The sequence below is a fragment of the Colossoma macropomum genome, unplaced genomic scaffold (genome assembly GCF_904425465.1).
Source record: "Colossoma macropomum unplaced genomic scaffold, Colossoma_macropomum, whole genome shotgun sequence".
NCBI lineage: Eukaryota > Metazoa > Chordata > Actinopteri > Characiformes > Serrasalmidae > Colossoma > Colossoma macropomum.
Genome location: NW_023494799.1, coordinates 10,775,939 through 10,789,581, shown reverse-complemented (window position 1 = coordinate 10,789,581; position 13,643 = coordinate 10,775,939). Strand labels below are relative to the sequence as shown.

Below are 13,643 nucleotides of genomic sequence, written 5' to 3'. Positions count from 1 at the left end.
ATTAGGAGCTACAGTTTTTTTTTACATCCTCTATAGAGAACATACTTCAACATTAACATACAACAATTGCTGTTTATTTAGTGAATTTAACACTTTAATAGATAACAGCAAAACAAAACATGGCCTGTACAAAGGTTGAGTTTAATAATGTTATGTTTTATTTTTATTCCTGATATGTTAATCAAATCAAATAAATAGAAATTGTGCACTACAATGCAGAAAAACATAATATTTAAATATTTAAGTCTGCCCCCTGTAGAAGATGTGTTATTTTAACTTAGAAAATCAACAAAACATGTAATCTGACCAGGGGTATCCACACTTTTACATACAACTGTATATAATTTAATATATTAGATTATATTACAATATAACATAATATAATAAAATTAAGTGGAAAAACATAACTAGCTTTCCATATACATTTTACTTGCATTTATAGATATTTTTGCATAATATAATAAATCTAATAATCTAATAAAAAGAGTTACGGAAACAGCAAATATTCAATAAAATCAAGGAATTTTGAATAAAAGTTTCTACACTCACTTGAGGTGAATAAATGTTTTAGCAGGTAAAGAGAAATGCAATAAATTTTTTAAAATACATGAAAAAATCATAAATAAATTTTTTTTTAATAAATTTAAAAATTATCAAAACAGCAACAAGAAGTGGCTCAATATTAAAGATTTGTCTGTAAAAATGTTTTGCGACATTATAGTTACTCAACAGCTGGTTAGGAAACTGGCTGCTGTTTGCTTCTGTATTCTCACTTGTAGTGTACGTGGCATTAAGAGTTTCTCGTCATTAAAGGTTTTGAACACACACTAGACCCTAAAATTACAAAAGCTCTCCTTTATTCATCACTTTTTTCTGACAGCGTGTCTTGCAGAGATACCAGCAGTAATGACCCACAGAAGCTGATAATAAAGAGTGACGCCCACCTTCAGCAAGGTAACAAGGAGGACAGAGCTGATAAGGAACTGCAGATAGCTGCTGATGAACCAGCTGAGCCACAGTGTGCCTGAGCCCAGTCCCATAATCCTCATCGTCTCCTTCAGCCGTGCCTCCTTCTCATACACCACACACTTGATGATCATGGCCACTGAGTAAGTCCATGCCAGTGTCAGGAAGAGAGGAAGTGAACGATTCAGCACACGCAAGAAGCTGAAAAGGGAAAGGACAGAATGGATGAAAGAGTAAGCGGATTTATGATGTGGTTTTCTTCTCAGTTCATAAGGTTCAGAGGGGTCATTAGTAGGTAATTACCTATTTAGTATTTAAGAGGGAATTACCTCTTTTGCATCTCATGACGTGCTTCCTGAATATACTTATAGTAGGGTTAACCTGTTAAACTCAAATCTATGTGTCCTGTATGCGGGTCCACATTTACCCTCCGCACCAAATAAATTACACGTTAGTTTCATATTAGTTATCAAATAATTTATGCTATTTTCTAAATGCATCTTAATGTTCAGCTTACAAATAAGCCTGCAGTTCAAAGGAAAATTCCTCAGTTTTTCAAAATGTTTGCAAAATTCAATCACTGTAACTTAAACAAAGTAGTTTCAAGTATTTTGACATGGAACGACTTCACTGTAGAGAAACTTACTGAGTTAAATTTTTATTACAGTGGTGGTGACAGGACCCAGAGCTGGAGTAGTATATCGCACAAATATAGCGATTTTTTTTGATATCCAGAACAACCAAGGAACCTACAAATGTCTTGTGAGTTTTTACATAATGTATAGAACTGGGGGCTATTTTGCCTTACATTATCCTGCTTGCACCTCTCTGGCCTGCACAGATGTAAAAAAATTATGTATCAGACCAAAATCTTACCTCAAAACTACCATGGAACAATGTTTCAGGTATCACACAACAAATCTGTAACTATTTCATTAGGAGGGGGCTTTCAGGGGGCTTTTAAATGTTTAAAACATTTGGTTCCTATAACCACAACTGTGAACAATTCTGAGTTAGAAAGCTTCTCTGGAACAGAGCATTTCACACCAAATCACTTGTAATGACTGTTTACATCTTAAAAATGTATTTTTTGCGAAAGATATTTTAAAAAATCAGTGGAACTCTCTCTTTAAGAGTTACGTAAACCCTTATGCCTTATGTATATATTCCATTTAAAGTTAATTAACAAGCAAGGAAAATACTAAGTGTGCAATGCAAGGCTGCCATGGCAATGGGACTGGTAAATACTGAGCTGAGAACTCACACATCATCCACAAAGCATGGGTAGGGCATTTGCTGCACATATATCCCAGTAGTTGGTTGTTTGCCACTGAGCACACTTGTTATTGCTCGCTCCACTAAATCCTGCACATACACAAAGCCTCCCCATATGTATCGCATGTCACTGAAAGGCTCTGCAGCTGGACCAGGGTCCCAGAATCTACAGAACACAGAAACGTTAAGTTAGCTCGATAACACACAAAACACATTTCATGCTAAAATTCACTGACAATGCAGGTAACTTTGTCTGTGAGATAAAGTCAGGGCCAAGAAACACAATAGAACATGTACTGGTTTAATCATACTTGTCTTTGATTTTACTAGTGAGTGTGACGTCATCTATGTCCATGCGGATCTTGTACTTGACGTGAGGAGGGAGGGTTGGGGAGGAGGGGTCTGGGAGGAGAAAGACTATTCCGGCCCAAAACTGCCGATCTTCCAGCAGTGCCAGGGCCCGCTCAACCAGCTCCCCTTCTGTAGCTGCTCCTTCAAGCTTATTCATGGAGAAACACTACAAGAACAGTTTACACATTTGAAAAGACTTTCATCATCGTTGAAGCACATATGCTGTAAGCCAGTGGTTCCCAACGCTGGTTCTAGAGTACCCTTGCCCTGAATATTACGGCAAATCCCTGCTCTAATACGCCTGTCCAATAAATCAGCAGAAGTAGAGTATTATAATATGATATGCAGCACAGGGGTACTCCAGGACTCTTGGGTACTCAGGGACACTGGAAACCACTGTAGAAAGTGACAATACCTTTGAAAGCTGTGACAAGGTGCTAAGGGTGCTGTTGAAATCCTGATACAACTCCACCCAGGTGAGAGGTGCTTCTTCTCTCCTGGGAATGTCTGGATCAGGCGTGGAGAGAAACTGGACAATGCGGGACGCCGTCCAAGATGTATTCTCCAGCTGCAGGTTCATCACCACAGCCACCTCAGGCCGTCTCAGCAAATCCTGAAGCAGAGAGCAGAGGGAGCATGTGTTGGTATACAAGTGTTCGTAAAGACTGTTATTCTACTGTAGTCTCTGAGCAATTCTGCAGATTCTCTCCAAATGAAATCAATAGTTTAGCAAAAAATGTACAGTTTTCCCCTTAGCCCAAACTGTCTATCACTGTGGTCTGATCACAGTTTACAGCAAACAGGAAATCAAAATGGACTTTTTTACCTGTTCCTAGGCATACTGAGCATGATTCATCTTATCTCATTTAAAAGACAAGATTCTTGCTTTCCTGTAATCTTCCATCAAAATGTAATGACTTTTGCCCACCTCTAAAATGCCTTCTGATTTTTGGCTATATCACGCTGCACTGGGTGAAAAACAAATAATACTAAGTAGTACTAATAATAATATCATGTTTCTGCTCTGGAATATTTTCTTGATATATTTTAAACTATTAATTTAGTAGTCTTAATTAATAATTAATAAAATAAGAAAACTGTCTTAGTTCAGCATATTGGGTAGAACACACTTCTGCACACGTTAATGCACAATTAATTACTGATTTTAACATATTGAGAAAAAGAAAAAGAAAATAATACATTAAATGTTTATTATGGCACATTTCATATGTTATATTTTATTTTTTCCAATATGTCAAAGTCAGCAAATAAATGCAAACTGTGCACTAAAACTAACAGAAAAAAGCCATATTTAAGTTTGGTACTTGTAGAAGATGTAATCTGACTACGGGAGATTAAACATGTTTTAACATGGTTTAAATAAGATTTGTGTGTGTGAATAACTGTTTTAAAGTGTAAAGAATATTTCACCACAAAAGAACCTTCCACTAAAATTTAATACAACCATACACCCAAGCTAAGAACCATTTAAGAACTGAGTGCAAGAGTGCAACTCTAACATGAGACCGTAAAAACCCAAACAGAGACATACTGATGGCTAACCTTCAGTAGTCGGACCTCCAAGCTCCTCTCCATGAAGTTCTTGACCCTGGGTCCCATCTCCTCCCATGCGCTGTATACATCCTCCAGAATGTTCAGTGCTTGGAATGTCCTGTTCACCTGATGAACATTTCAGGGTTTTTTTTAGAGACTACTTTTCATTTACTATTTGAAAGCACAAACAGTGCTTTGACTATTTTCAAATCTTGATATATTTTCAATATGTTCAATGTGTGAGCAAAAGTGTTCATACTTTTCCTTAAACCAGGAATATTCTCCAAGTCATACTAAATGAAATAAGCACATCAAACACAGTTCCAAAAGGGCCACAACTTTGAAGAGATCAGCAATTTCCCTCTTCTACCAACTCATTGATTAGCTGAAAGTGTGTTTAATGATGCAGAATGCTAATGTACATTACAAGTAATTGTCACACACTTATACTCACTATACCACAGAAGACTTACAAACTAAATAATAGCACAATACACTAAGCAATAAAAAGCTGAGAATAGTGCCAAGCAAAAAAGCACCTCTTTCATAATACGCCGTGTAGCAGGAGTATCTGGTGTGTAGAGAAGTTTCCCGATGAAAAGTGGCTTAATGCCTCTCCACACCATGCGAGAGACAGGATTCGATTCAAGGTTTTGAATCACACTTTTACAGAATGGACCTAAAAATCATCAAACAGGAATTGTTAAAATAGAGAGCAGTGAACCACAATAATTCAAATGAATTAACTATAAAAAAAAATACTTCATGAAAAAATACTGTTGCTATTAGAACTAAACTTTGTATTTCAAAAATAGTAACTTTAAAGGATGAGTCAAAACGTTCTTAATGAATGTAGCTAGAAATTTTAACATAAATTTAAATGATATACAAAGGCATAAAAGACTTACACCTGCTCACTAAGGTGCCACTTTTCTTAAGGAACAATCTTCATTACATGGCCAAATGTATGTGGACGAACATGACTAACATAGTGTGCTTGCTGAAGATCTCATTCAAACATCAGGGGAATTAATACGGAGTTGGTCTCCCTTTTTGCTGCTGTAACAATCTGTGCTTGTTCCATTCAGCTACAAAAGCATTTGTGTAGCTGGGCACAGATGTTGAACGATACGTCCTGGTGCACAGTAGGCATTCTAATTCACCCCAAAGGTGCTGGACGGGTTTGAAGGTGCAAGCCAATCAAGTTCTTCCACAGTAAACTCAAAAAAACTGATTTCTTTATGGACCTTGCTTTGTGCACAAGGGCTGAAACAAGAGCACTAAGATTTCAATCACTGGAACTGAAGGGATCCAGCCAGAACCAAGAAAAACAGCCCCAGACCCTCCTCCACCAAACTTTACAGTTAGTGCTGTACATTTGGGCAGGCAAAATTCTCCTTGCATCCACCAAGCTCAAATACATCAAATACATGAACAACTTAACGGATAAATCCACAAGAGCGTGATTTGCCAATCTAGAGTACAGAGCTGGGCCAACAGACCAACGTTGATGGCTGACAGACATTACAATATTGAGACAGCTCCGCCCCCCCCTCCACACCGACAGCAGGTTGCACCCTGCCTGCTATTATAACATGTGAGTGGAGTTGAGCGGCAGACATTTCCATTCCTCAAAGCGTCTCTGTAACCACTCCACCACAACTCCGCTTCAGATTTCCTATTTACTGCTTCTTGCTCACTCCTTGCTTACACATCAGCTCCTTGTGTGCTCCACAGAAGGGGTGTCCATTCTTATGAAGTTTTATGTGCACCCACTCATCCATGAAAACCAAATCCAAGAAGTGCCTGACAAACAGTATTTCTGGAAATGTTGTTTCCAGAGGCTGTTTGGAAGTCAGCAGTGAGTGCTGCAACCAAGATAAGATATTTTTTTTTAGCTCTCTGTGCTTCACAACTCCATTCCAGGTCTGTGATCTGTTGTTCCTAAACATTTACATTACACAACAAAAGCACTTACGGTTCACCAGGGCAGCTGTAGCAGGGCAGAAATTTGATGAACTGACTTGGCATCCAATGACAGTAACATCTGAAAGTCACTGAGCTCTTCAGTAGAACCCAATCTACTGCCAATGTTTCTACATAGTCTATGGAACTGAATGCCTGTATACTTGATTTTAAGCACCAATCAGCAGTGGGTATGCCACTATTTAGAAGGGGTGTCCACATACTTTTGGGCATGTAATGTATAAGGCAGAAATGTTTTTGTTTTATGTAATGTAAGGAATATGAATAGGAATCTGAATCCTACTGACTGGTAGTGTTGTCGTTGTCCAAGTTGGTTTCCTCAGACCGGTTTCTGCCCAGGAAATACTTGATGTCTTGGTCTTCATACCAGTTAAAGGAAGGAATGCTCTCCCCATTCTCCTCAGGGTGACCACACATTATCCTGGAGAAGGCCTGGAAGCTCTCTTGTGGCCGTGCTGAGTGATTTTCTTGAGACAGTAGCCAGAGCTCTGTGTCCAGCTGAGAGAAGCTGGACAGAGCAGAAATCTGGAGGATCCATTAACAGAAAGCATTAAGAGACGCTGGGCACGAAAGAGTTGCCATGTACTATATGGAAAAGGTTTGGGGACGCCTACTTTTCAGAACATTTTAAACAAATTTTTTTAATAAAATGTTTGTACAACATAAAGCACAATGTGACACACGTAAAGCAGGACACTAGAAGACTGAAAAATTGGTGCCTACACTGTCCATGATGGAAGCCAGTTCCCGAGCTACAGAAGAGGCAGCCTGGCTTAGCGGCCGCAGGTTGGGAGCACTGGAGCGGAGTCGCTCCCTCTGAAGGGCACAGAGATGCAAATCAGCATGCAAAAGTCTAACTTATGGTGAACTGATGAAAAAACAAGGTATACAAACAAATGACTTCTGTGGGTAGCGTCAACGTCAGAACCTCTTTATTCTTTTTGTTTTGGTTTGTCAAAAGGGTTGACTGAATATATATTTTTCATAATCTTGAAGACATTCAATCTAAAGGTGTAATGCTTGTATTTTGTTTCTAAGCCAAATATACATAGTGAAGTTGGTGCATACATACGCATTTATTTGCAAAACAGAAGGTTTACAATTAAAACATACATTTTTAATGTCCCTCCAAGAACTACTTCAGCTGCCAGTAAGTGCTTAGCAAATGTTGGAGCTGAAGAAGGGAGCTGACGGGAAAAGGAGTGAACTAATGGCCTTCTTACTAGCAGCCCCAAAAAACCTAACAGACAGGCATTTTTCTCAAAATGCTGATGCTAGACAAACTGGTATGTAAGGGCCCATCTACTACATTTTCTTGTATCTTACTATTTCCCTATCCACTTATGATGTTTGTGTGGTTTCATGTACCAAAAACTGGACCAAATATGCGTAAGCCTGATATAAGTAAATTATCTCAATTCTGATTGGCTGTCCTGTATTGTGCCTCATTCAAGCAGTCCAAGCCGAAAGACTCCCTCTAACTTTAGTTTGAATGGCCAGAGCTAAACTGCTGTATGAGTAAGCGGACAAATGCAGAGGCTTAGCCAAAGGGTGGCCAGTGCCACACTAGCATGAAGCAGAGCCACCTTTCTGGCCACTCCAGTTATGAAAAGTGAGTCAGTTATTATCAATAAAGCATCAATTACATTTTATTGTGAAAATCTGCCACTGAAATGGGTACCAATCAGTTATAAGAGCCTGATGATGCTGTTTTTCATAATTAGCATATCTTGCTGCTATCAAAAATTCGTCAGTTTTAATAGTTTATCATACTAAATAATTACTTCTTAAATTTAAATACATGCATGTGTTGTAGGTTATCTTATACACTGCCGTCTGGCTAGCTTTCTAATCATTAGACTAATGTATAACCTGTAGCAATGCACCCTAAATTAGTAACTTCTATGGTCTGTCTATATGAAATGGGCACTGAAAAAGTGAAATTTAATTTTATCGATTGAAATACATAATTTCCTCATGCATGACCAAAACAGGTTACATCAACACAGTTTTATCTTTCAGTTTACTTTCAGCAGCAGTTTGGAAATGATTTGGAAATGATGGATTTTAATACAGTAACACTATTTTATTTAGTTTTTTTCCCAGCAGTGTGCCACCCCAACAAAATCTGGCCAACCCCATTTCTAGTTTTAGTTATGTCCTTGAATATATGTAAATGTGCTGGGTTTTGTGACATCAGAAAAACAATGAATTCGAAATGAGTTGTTTTTACAGCTAGGTTTCTATTCTGAATGGCACATTTTAAAACTATATTTGACACTACACACTACATCAAATTCTTTTATTTAAAAAATCTAGGTTTTTCTGAAGAGCCCTTTAACACATTACAGGACAGATTTTAAAACACTACTACTAATTTAAAAAATCACAAAATGGACTAGCTGAAGTACTGGGAAAAAAAATCAACCTTACTAAAACTGTCAGATCAACAGAGTCTGGCCAGACAAAACCACAGCAAAACATGGTGAGGCTGCCTGAAGCAACTATGCCACATTTGGAATAAACACTCTGAAGCTGTCAGATGTGCACAGACTCAAGCTATTTTCAAAAGCAGACTTAACTTCATCGTTATTAACCTTATTTTAATTTCATTTCGAGATTTTATTTTTACTCAAGCTTTAAGTTTGAAACAGAAAAAAGAACCAGTAGTGCTACATTTTTTAAAGATATAGTCAAAAACTGTGAGCACAGTGATGTTTACTCAATATTTTGCATACTGTGCTGCATTAAATCCAGTTAAATGGGACTAATTTTGGTCTCTTTATAATAAAACAAGTACCGAAAATATACTGTATATGCTGTCATGTTGTCCATCCCTATATTAAAATATGTAAGTATTATTATTTTTAAGGGTAGTACTGAGAATGAGTATTCGAGTACTCATTTGGAAACGCCAACAAGTAAGTTCCACAGATGAAAACATACAACAGGCTTGTATGAGCCAGGAGGATACTGACCGTAAAAATCTTGCGGAAGTCCATCTGTGAGAGGAATATCTGTTCAGCTTGCTGCAGCAAATCTGAGGGTACAGCACATAAGTCCTGCTGCAGCTGGGAGAAGGAGATGTTTCCTTCCACAGTGAGGTAATGGCCCAAGAGAGTGGCATTACAGACAAGCTCAGACAGACGTAAACCAGAACCTATTAGAGCAACCTAGAGATCAACAGAATGAGAACACAGAAATTACAAAAAACCTGAATACTGTCTGTAGATGCTGTAGATCAACAAGTTTCCAATGGAGCATAAAGTCACAGTCTTACCACCTGGAGGTTGAGCCGTGCCTTCAGTAACTGGTCCACAGATTTAGAGGGAACATTGCAGCTGGTCCGCAAGAAGGAGGAAAATGTCTCATTGGCTTTGAGGTATTCTCCCACTGGGAAATCTTCAGCATAAAATTTAAGAAAGAACTTTCATGCAATGTGCTAAAAAGTCTCCAACAATTTACTAAACATCTAGGCCACAAGTTTTTTTCTATATGTATCAAAAAAATCTCACAGAAAGTCTCCCTCAAACTACATCCAGGTCTTCATCAAGGTTATGCAAGTTTGTCAATATGGTTTTTGAACTACAAACAATTCAAAGCTTCACTGTGTCATTTTACACAACACCTGTTACACAGTGACGTTTTTGGTGATCTATTTACAGAAGTTCTGGGTGTCTATTGACATCTATTGTTTGTTAGCAAGGTAAGTCTTGTATTCCACAGATAAACTAAAGAAGCATAATTTGGAAACCAAACATGTCTCAGGTATGGATTAGTAAATTTTCCTTTATTTGCCTTTAATTTAGTGTGCATTTAATTCAAATGCTGTTTACTTTGTATGCATGTGAAAAATCATACTGTTAGAATAGATCAAGTTAGCATGGTAGCTAACCTTAGCTGCCACTTTGTTCTGGATATCCACAATGAGTCAGCAACTGCTGCCATGCCCACTCAAAATTTGTGCCAATTTAACTTCACTAAAGAGGATTACATGAATTCTCTGGTTCCACAGTAATGCTTCTGTGAAAGCACCATGCTGCTCTCAGGCAGGCCATCTAATTTAATATGCATTGATTTATCTATGCCTCTTTAAGTGTATCAAAATCAGGTCCCACTTGGCCAAGCATCCTGGCTCTCTCCCAGTCTCTGAACAGCAAGCGAGAGGTTATCCAAGGATGGGAGGGCGGCCCGATTACCAGCACTGGAGAGGACATTTCTAGCATCCACTAAGAGTCGAGAAAGTCTATGAGAGATAGGAGGGAAAAATTACCTTCAAATGAAGACCACTTCAAATGTTTGACCCCTCAAACTACAAAATTATTTAGTTATTAATTGTAAAGCTTATTACTCAGTAACTTCTACAGGTGGGTATTAACTAACTGCATTTACTCAGTTACATGCACTAAAGTGAAATACTGACACTTCAGTCATTCATATATTGACAAATTAGTCATTCACATGTAGTTACTAATTGTCTTTTTTGGGTTTAATTTCTTCTTTTTTCTGTTTTTTTCTGTTGTTTCAGCACCTGGACTGCATTGATGTTGCTTATACCTTTCATTTTTGAGCTCTAGCATTTTATCCGAAAGCAATCCCGAAAAATAGAGGAATAGAGCCTAGAAAACTGCAGGTACTGTACTATAACTCAAGTTCTATAGAGAACTGGCAGACGTTAACTTCTACTTGAATCATTATTTAATGAAAAGTTTAACCAACGGTTAATTAACAAGTAACAACAGTTTTACTTAAGTATGTATTTAATCTACCCACTTCTGTTGACTACTACAAATTATCCAGTAACTACTATAAACCTAATATGTAAGTCACATAGTTATGAGAGCAAAGAAATGAAGTGTGGGTCAACATACAGATGCTTGTAGCTTTAAGGGGAATTCCACTGATTTTTCAATTAATATTTCAGCAAAATTCAATGGTTAAGATATAAAAATAAGCAGTTAGAGTGGTTTGGGGTGAAATGGTTCATTGTAGAGAAAATTTAATTCAATGCAAATTCAGATTTCTTCACAGTGGTGGTGATGGGAACCAGGGGTTGTGATGGTTGAAACGAAAATTTTATTTGAAATGAGTTTTACTTGGGTACTATTTTGTCTCACAGCGCCCTGCATGTACCTCTCCACCACAAAAGGATCTAAATAAATTTGTTTAGGTCAAAAGTTCATCTCAAAACTTTCATCAAACAATGTCTCAGACATCAGGCAACACATTCATGGCCATATCAGACTTCAGTGATGTTGCTTTTAGAGGCATTAAATGTTTCAGACATCTGGTTCCTATCAAAACCACTGCAAACAATTCTGACTCCGGTACTGGTACATTTCTCTAGAATGTTGCGTTTCACATCAAACAACTCTGAATGACTTTGTTCATATCTTAATAATTATGTAGAAATATCGCAAAAGGGGTTTGGATCCACAGACAGAAGGAAGACAAATATCCTTACATGGAGTTATCAAAGTTCCCCACTTGGCCTGGTGTCTCTCCTGGAGTTGGATAGCGGAAACATGGATTGTTGATGTTGCAGATGATGCCCTGCACCCATGCCAAGGTGCCAGCAGAGGGGAGAGGCTTGTTGGGGAAGTGACCTACAACAAGGAGATGAATTTGGTTCTTCAAATAAAGTATTATCAACTCAGATTGCTTTGTACTTTCACAGGCTGCAAGTTCACAATATGCCCATGTAAATGACTTAAAATATTTCTGAGACTTTTCAGATTTCACAATGGGGAAAACCTCAGCATGGCAACCTGAACTACTGTGGCTGGAGCTAATCAGCTTAGTTGATTTGGCTGCCATATCAGTTGGGGCAGTGCGCAATGACAGTAAGCTGAGTGCATAGCGTGAGAAGAATGAGGCTCGCACGCAGGGCCACTTACATTGGCTCTGTTTGTAAGGAGGGTTGGAGTTGCGTACGGAGATGAGAATGAGGAAGAGGAAGAGTGGCCAAAGCAGCTCACTGATCAGCTGGACCTGTGAAGAGAGGCTTTGTTTACTACATCGTTACGTTTAACACTTCGAAATAACTTGAAAAGAACCTGTTGCTCTTCACTGTGGCACAGCGAGCTACCTTGTTCCTCCTGCGGTAGTTGAAGTTCTTCCATAGCAGGAGGTACAGCTGGGTTCCTATGGCCATCGTGGAACACACAGATCTAGAAGGCCATGGCTATTAGATCAGAAGAGAGGCCGGGGTCAGTTCTCTAAGCCAAAATGGCAACAGAACCAAATCAAACTCCATGCCACCACAATCGTAAAGCAGACAGAAGTAGTCAATGGAAAAGTTGTGAAAGGTTCAAGGACTTGATCTGCTCAGGTCTAACCGTCACTGGCTGATCTTGAAATCCTCATTATGATAATTGGCTTAAAGAATTAAAGCAAATAAATCTCCTCTGATCTGGGCATGAAAACAAATATATATATTTAGTATAGAGGATTCCCCTCTGGAAACTTTGTAAGTAGGCTAGGCAGGAGTTCACAAATCAGACCAAACTGTCTGCATAGTGGATACATTTATTCTACTGAAGTTACTCAAACGCAGTAGTGTTTCATATGATATATAAATATATAATGCATTTTATTGTACAATTCAAATTAATATAATAATAATAAATTAATTCAAAAAATAAAACTGAGATAAAACGCAATAAAATCATATTTTAAAGGCAGTGACCTGCGCCTATTTAGCAAGAGAATAATATTAAGATATTTTGGCTAAACAGCACAAAGACACTGAAAATTACTAGTTAACAGCATCAGAAATAAAAAAAAAAATAAGTCTAAGGATTTTTCTGTTGTTAAAGGAACCAATAAGCCATTTATAAAACACACTAGTGACTTTGAAAATTAGTTGAATGTACATCCTGTTCTGCACTCGCACAGATGAGCAGGCTAAACCGGTTAGCTAACGACGCACCGGGTAAATAAACACCTCCAACACACATTTAACGTAACGTTTCATCACAACACAAGCTACAGGAACGTCGCTTGCATATTTCAAGAAAAAGCAGTGTTTATTTACCTTACCTGTCTGTGAGAATAGCACTCTTTCGGACGGGAGAGCGTGCTATAATCCAGCACTGAGGTCCATTGCTAGTGCCACTTTGCTGCATCGCTAACTCACTCCAGAAGGGCGGGGCTTCCTTAAGGGGCGGAGTTCACACTGAAAACATCGCCTCCGCGTTCAGCTGTCAGCCAATCAGAGTCACCGATGTCACACAGTGCCGCCCAATAGGGTTAATATTTACAACAGCTTCACTCATCTCTGCATCGTGCGCTTCAGGGTTTTGTAGGGATTTTGAAGTCGACCGTAATGAGCGGGCAGAATCGGTCAGATGTTTGATTTGTCCGGTTAAGATAATCTCACTGTTTTGGTAGGAAACCTTCACACCTTCTTTACCTGCTTTAAATGATTTCACTCCTGAAGGTTTTTGAATCATTAGAGTTTTGAGGGATTTTCGTTGGATCCCAGGAGTTACGATTATTACTATTTTTTG

General features: G+C 38.3%; 1 protein-coding gene across 4 annotated transcripts in view; it reads right to left on the bottom strand.

Annotated features, from left to right (window-relative positions):
• zgc:172302 (phospholipid-transporting ATPase ABCA1) overlaps nt 1–13,285 on the bottom strand; it is a 42,615-nt gene extending 29,330 nt beyond the window's left edge. For 2 of the 4 annotated variants that reach the window (XM_036586337.1, XM_036586340.1), the window contains exons 1-15: nt 13,174–13,285; nt 12,221–12,316; nt 12,030–12,123; nt 11,597–11,738; nt 10,251–10,378; nt 9,413–9,534; nt 9,111–9,305; nt 6,856–6,948; nt 6,420–6,657; nt 4,686–4,825; nt 4,156–4,272; nt 3,008–3,205; nt 2,553–2,758; nt 2,231–2,407; nt 945–1,167 (exon numbers count right to left, since the gene is read on the bottom strand). In XM_036586337.1, coding sequence (XP_036442230.1) covers nt 945–1,167; nt 2,231–2,407; nt 2,553–2,758; nt 3,008–3,205; nt 4,156–4,272; nt 4,686–4,825; nt 6,420–6,657; nt 6,856–6,948; nt 9,111–9,305; nt 9,413–9,534; nt 10,251–10,378; nt 11,597–11,738; nt 12,030–12,123; nt 12,221–12,286 — 2,139 coding nt within the window. In that variant the 5' untranslated portion in view covers nt 12,287–12,316; nt 13,174–13,285. Of the gene's footprint in view, nt 1–944; nt 1,168–2,230; nt 2,408–2,552; nt 2,759–3,007; nt 3,206–4,155; nt 4,273–4,685; nt 4,826–6,419; nt 6,658–6,855; nt 6,949–9,110; nt 9,306–9,412; nt 9,535–10,250; nt 10,379–11,596; nt 11,739–12,029; nt 12,124–12,220; nt 12,317–13,168 lie in introns of all 4 variants that reach the window. The other 2 variants (XM_036586341.1, XM_036586339.1) reach the window with 2 other exon arrangements.
• Nucleotides 13,286–13,643: the final 358 nt, after the last annotated feature.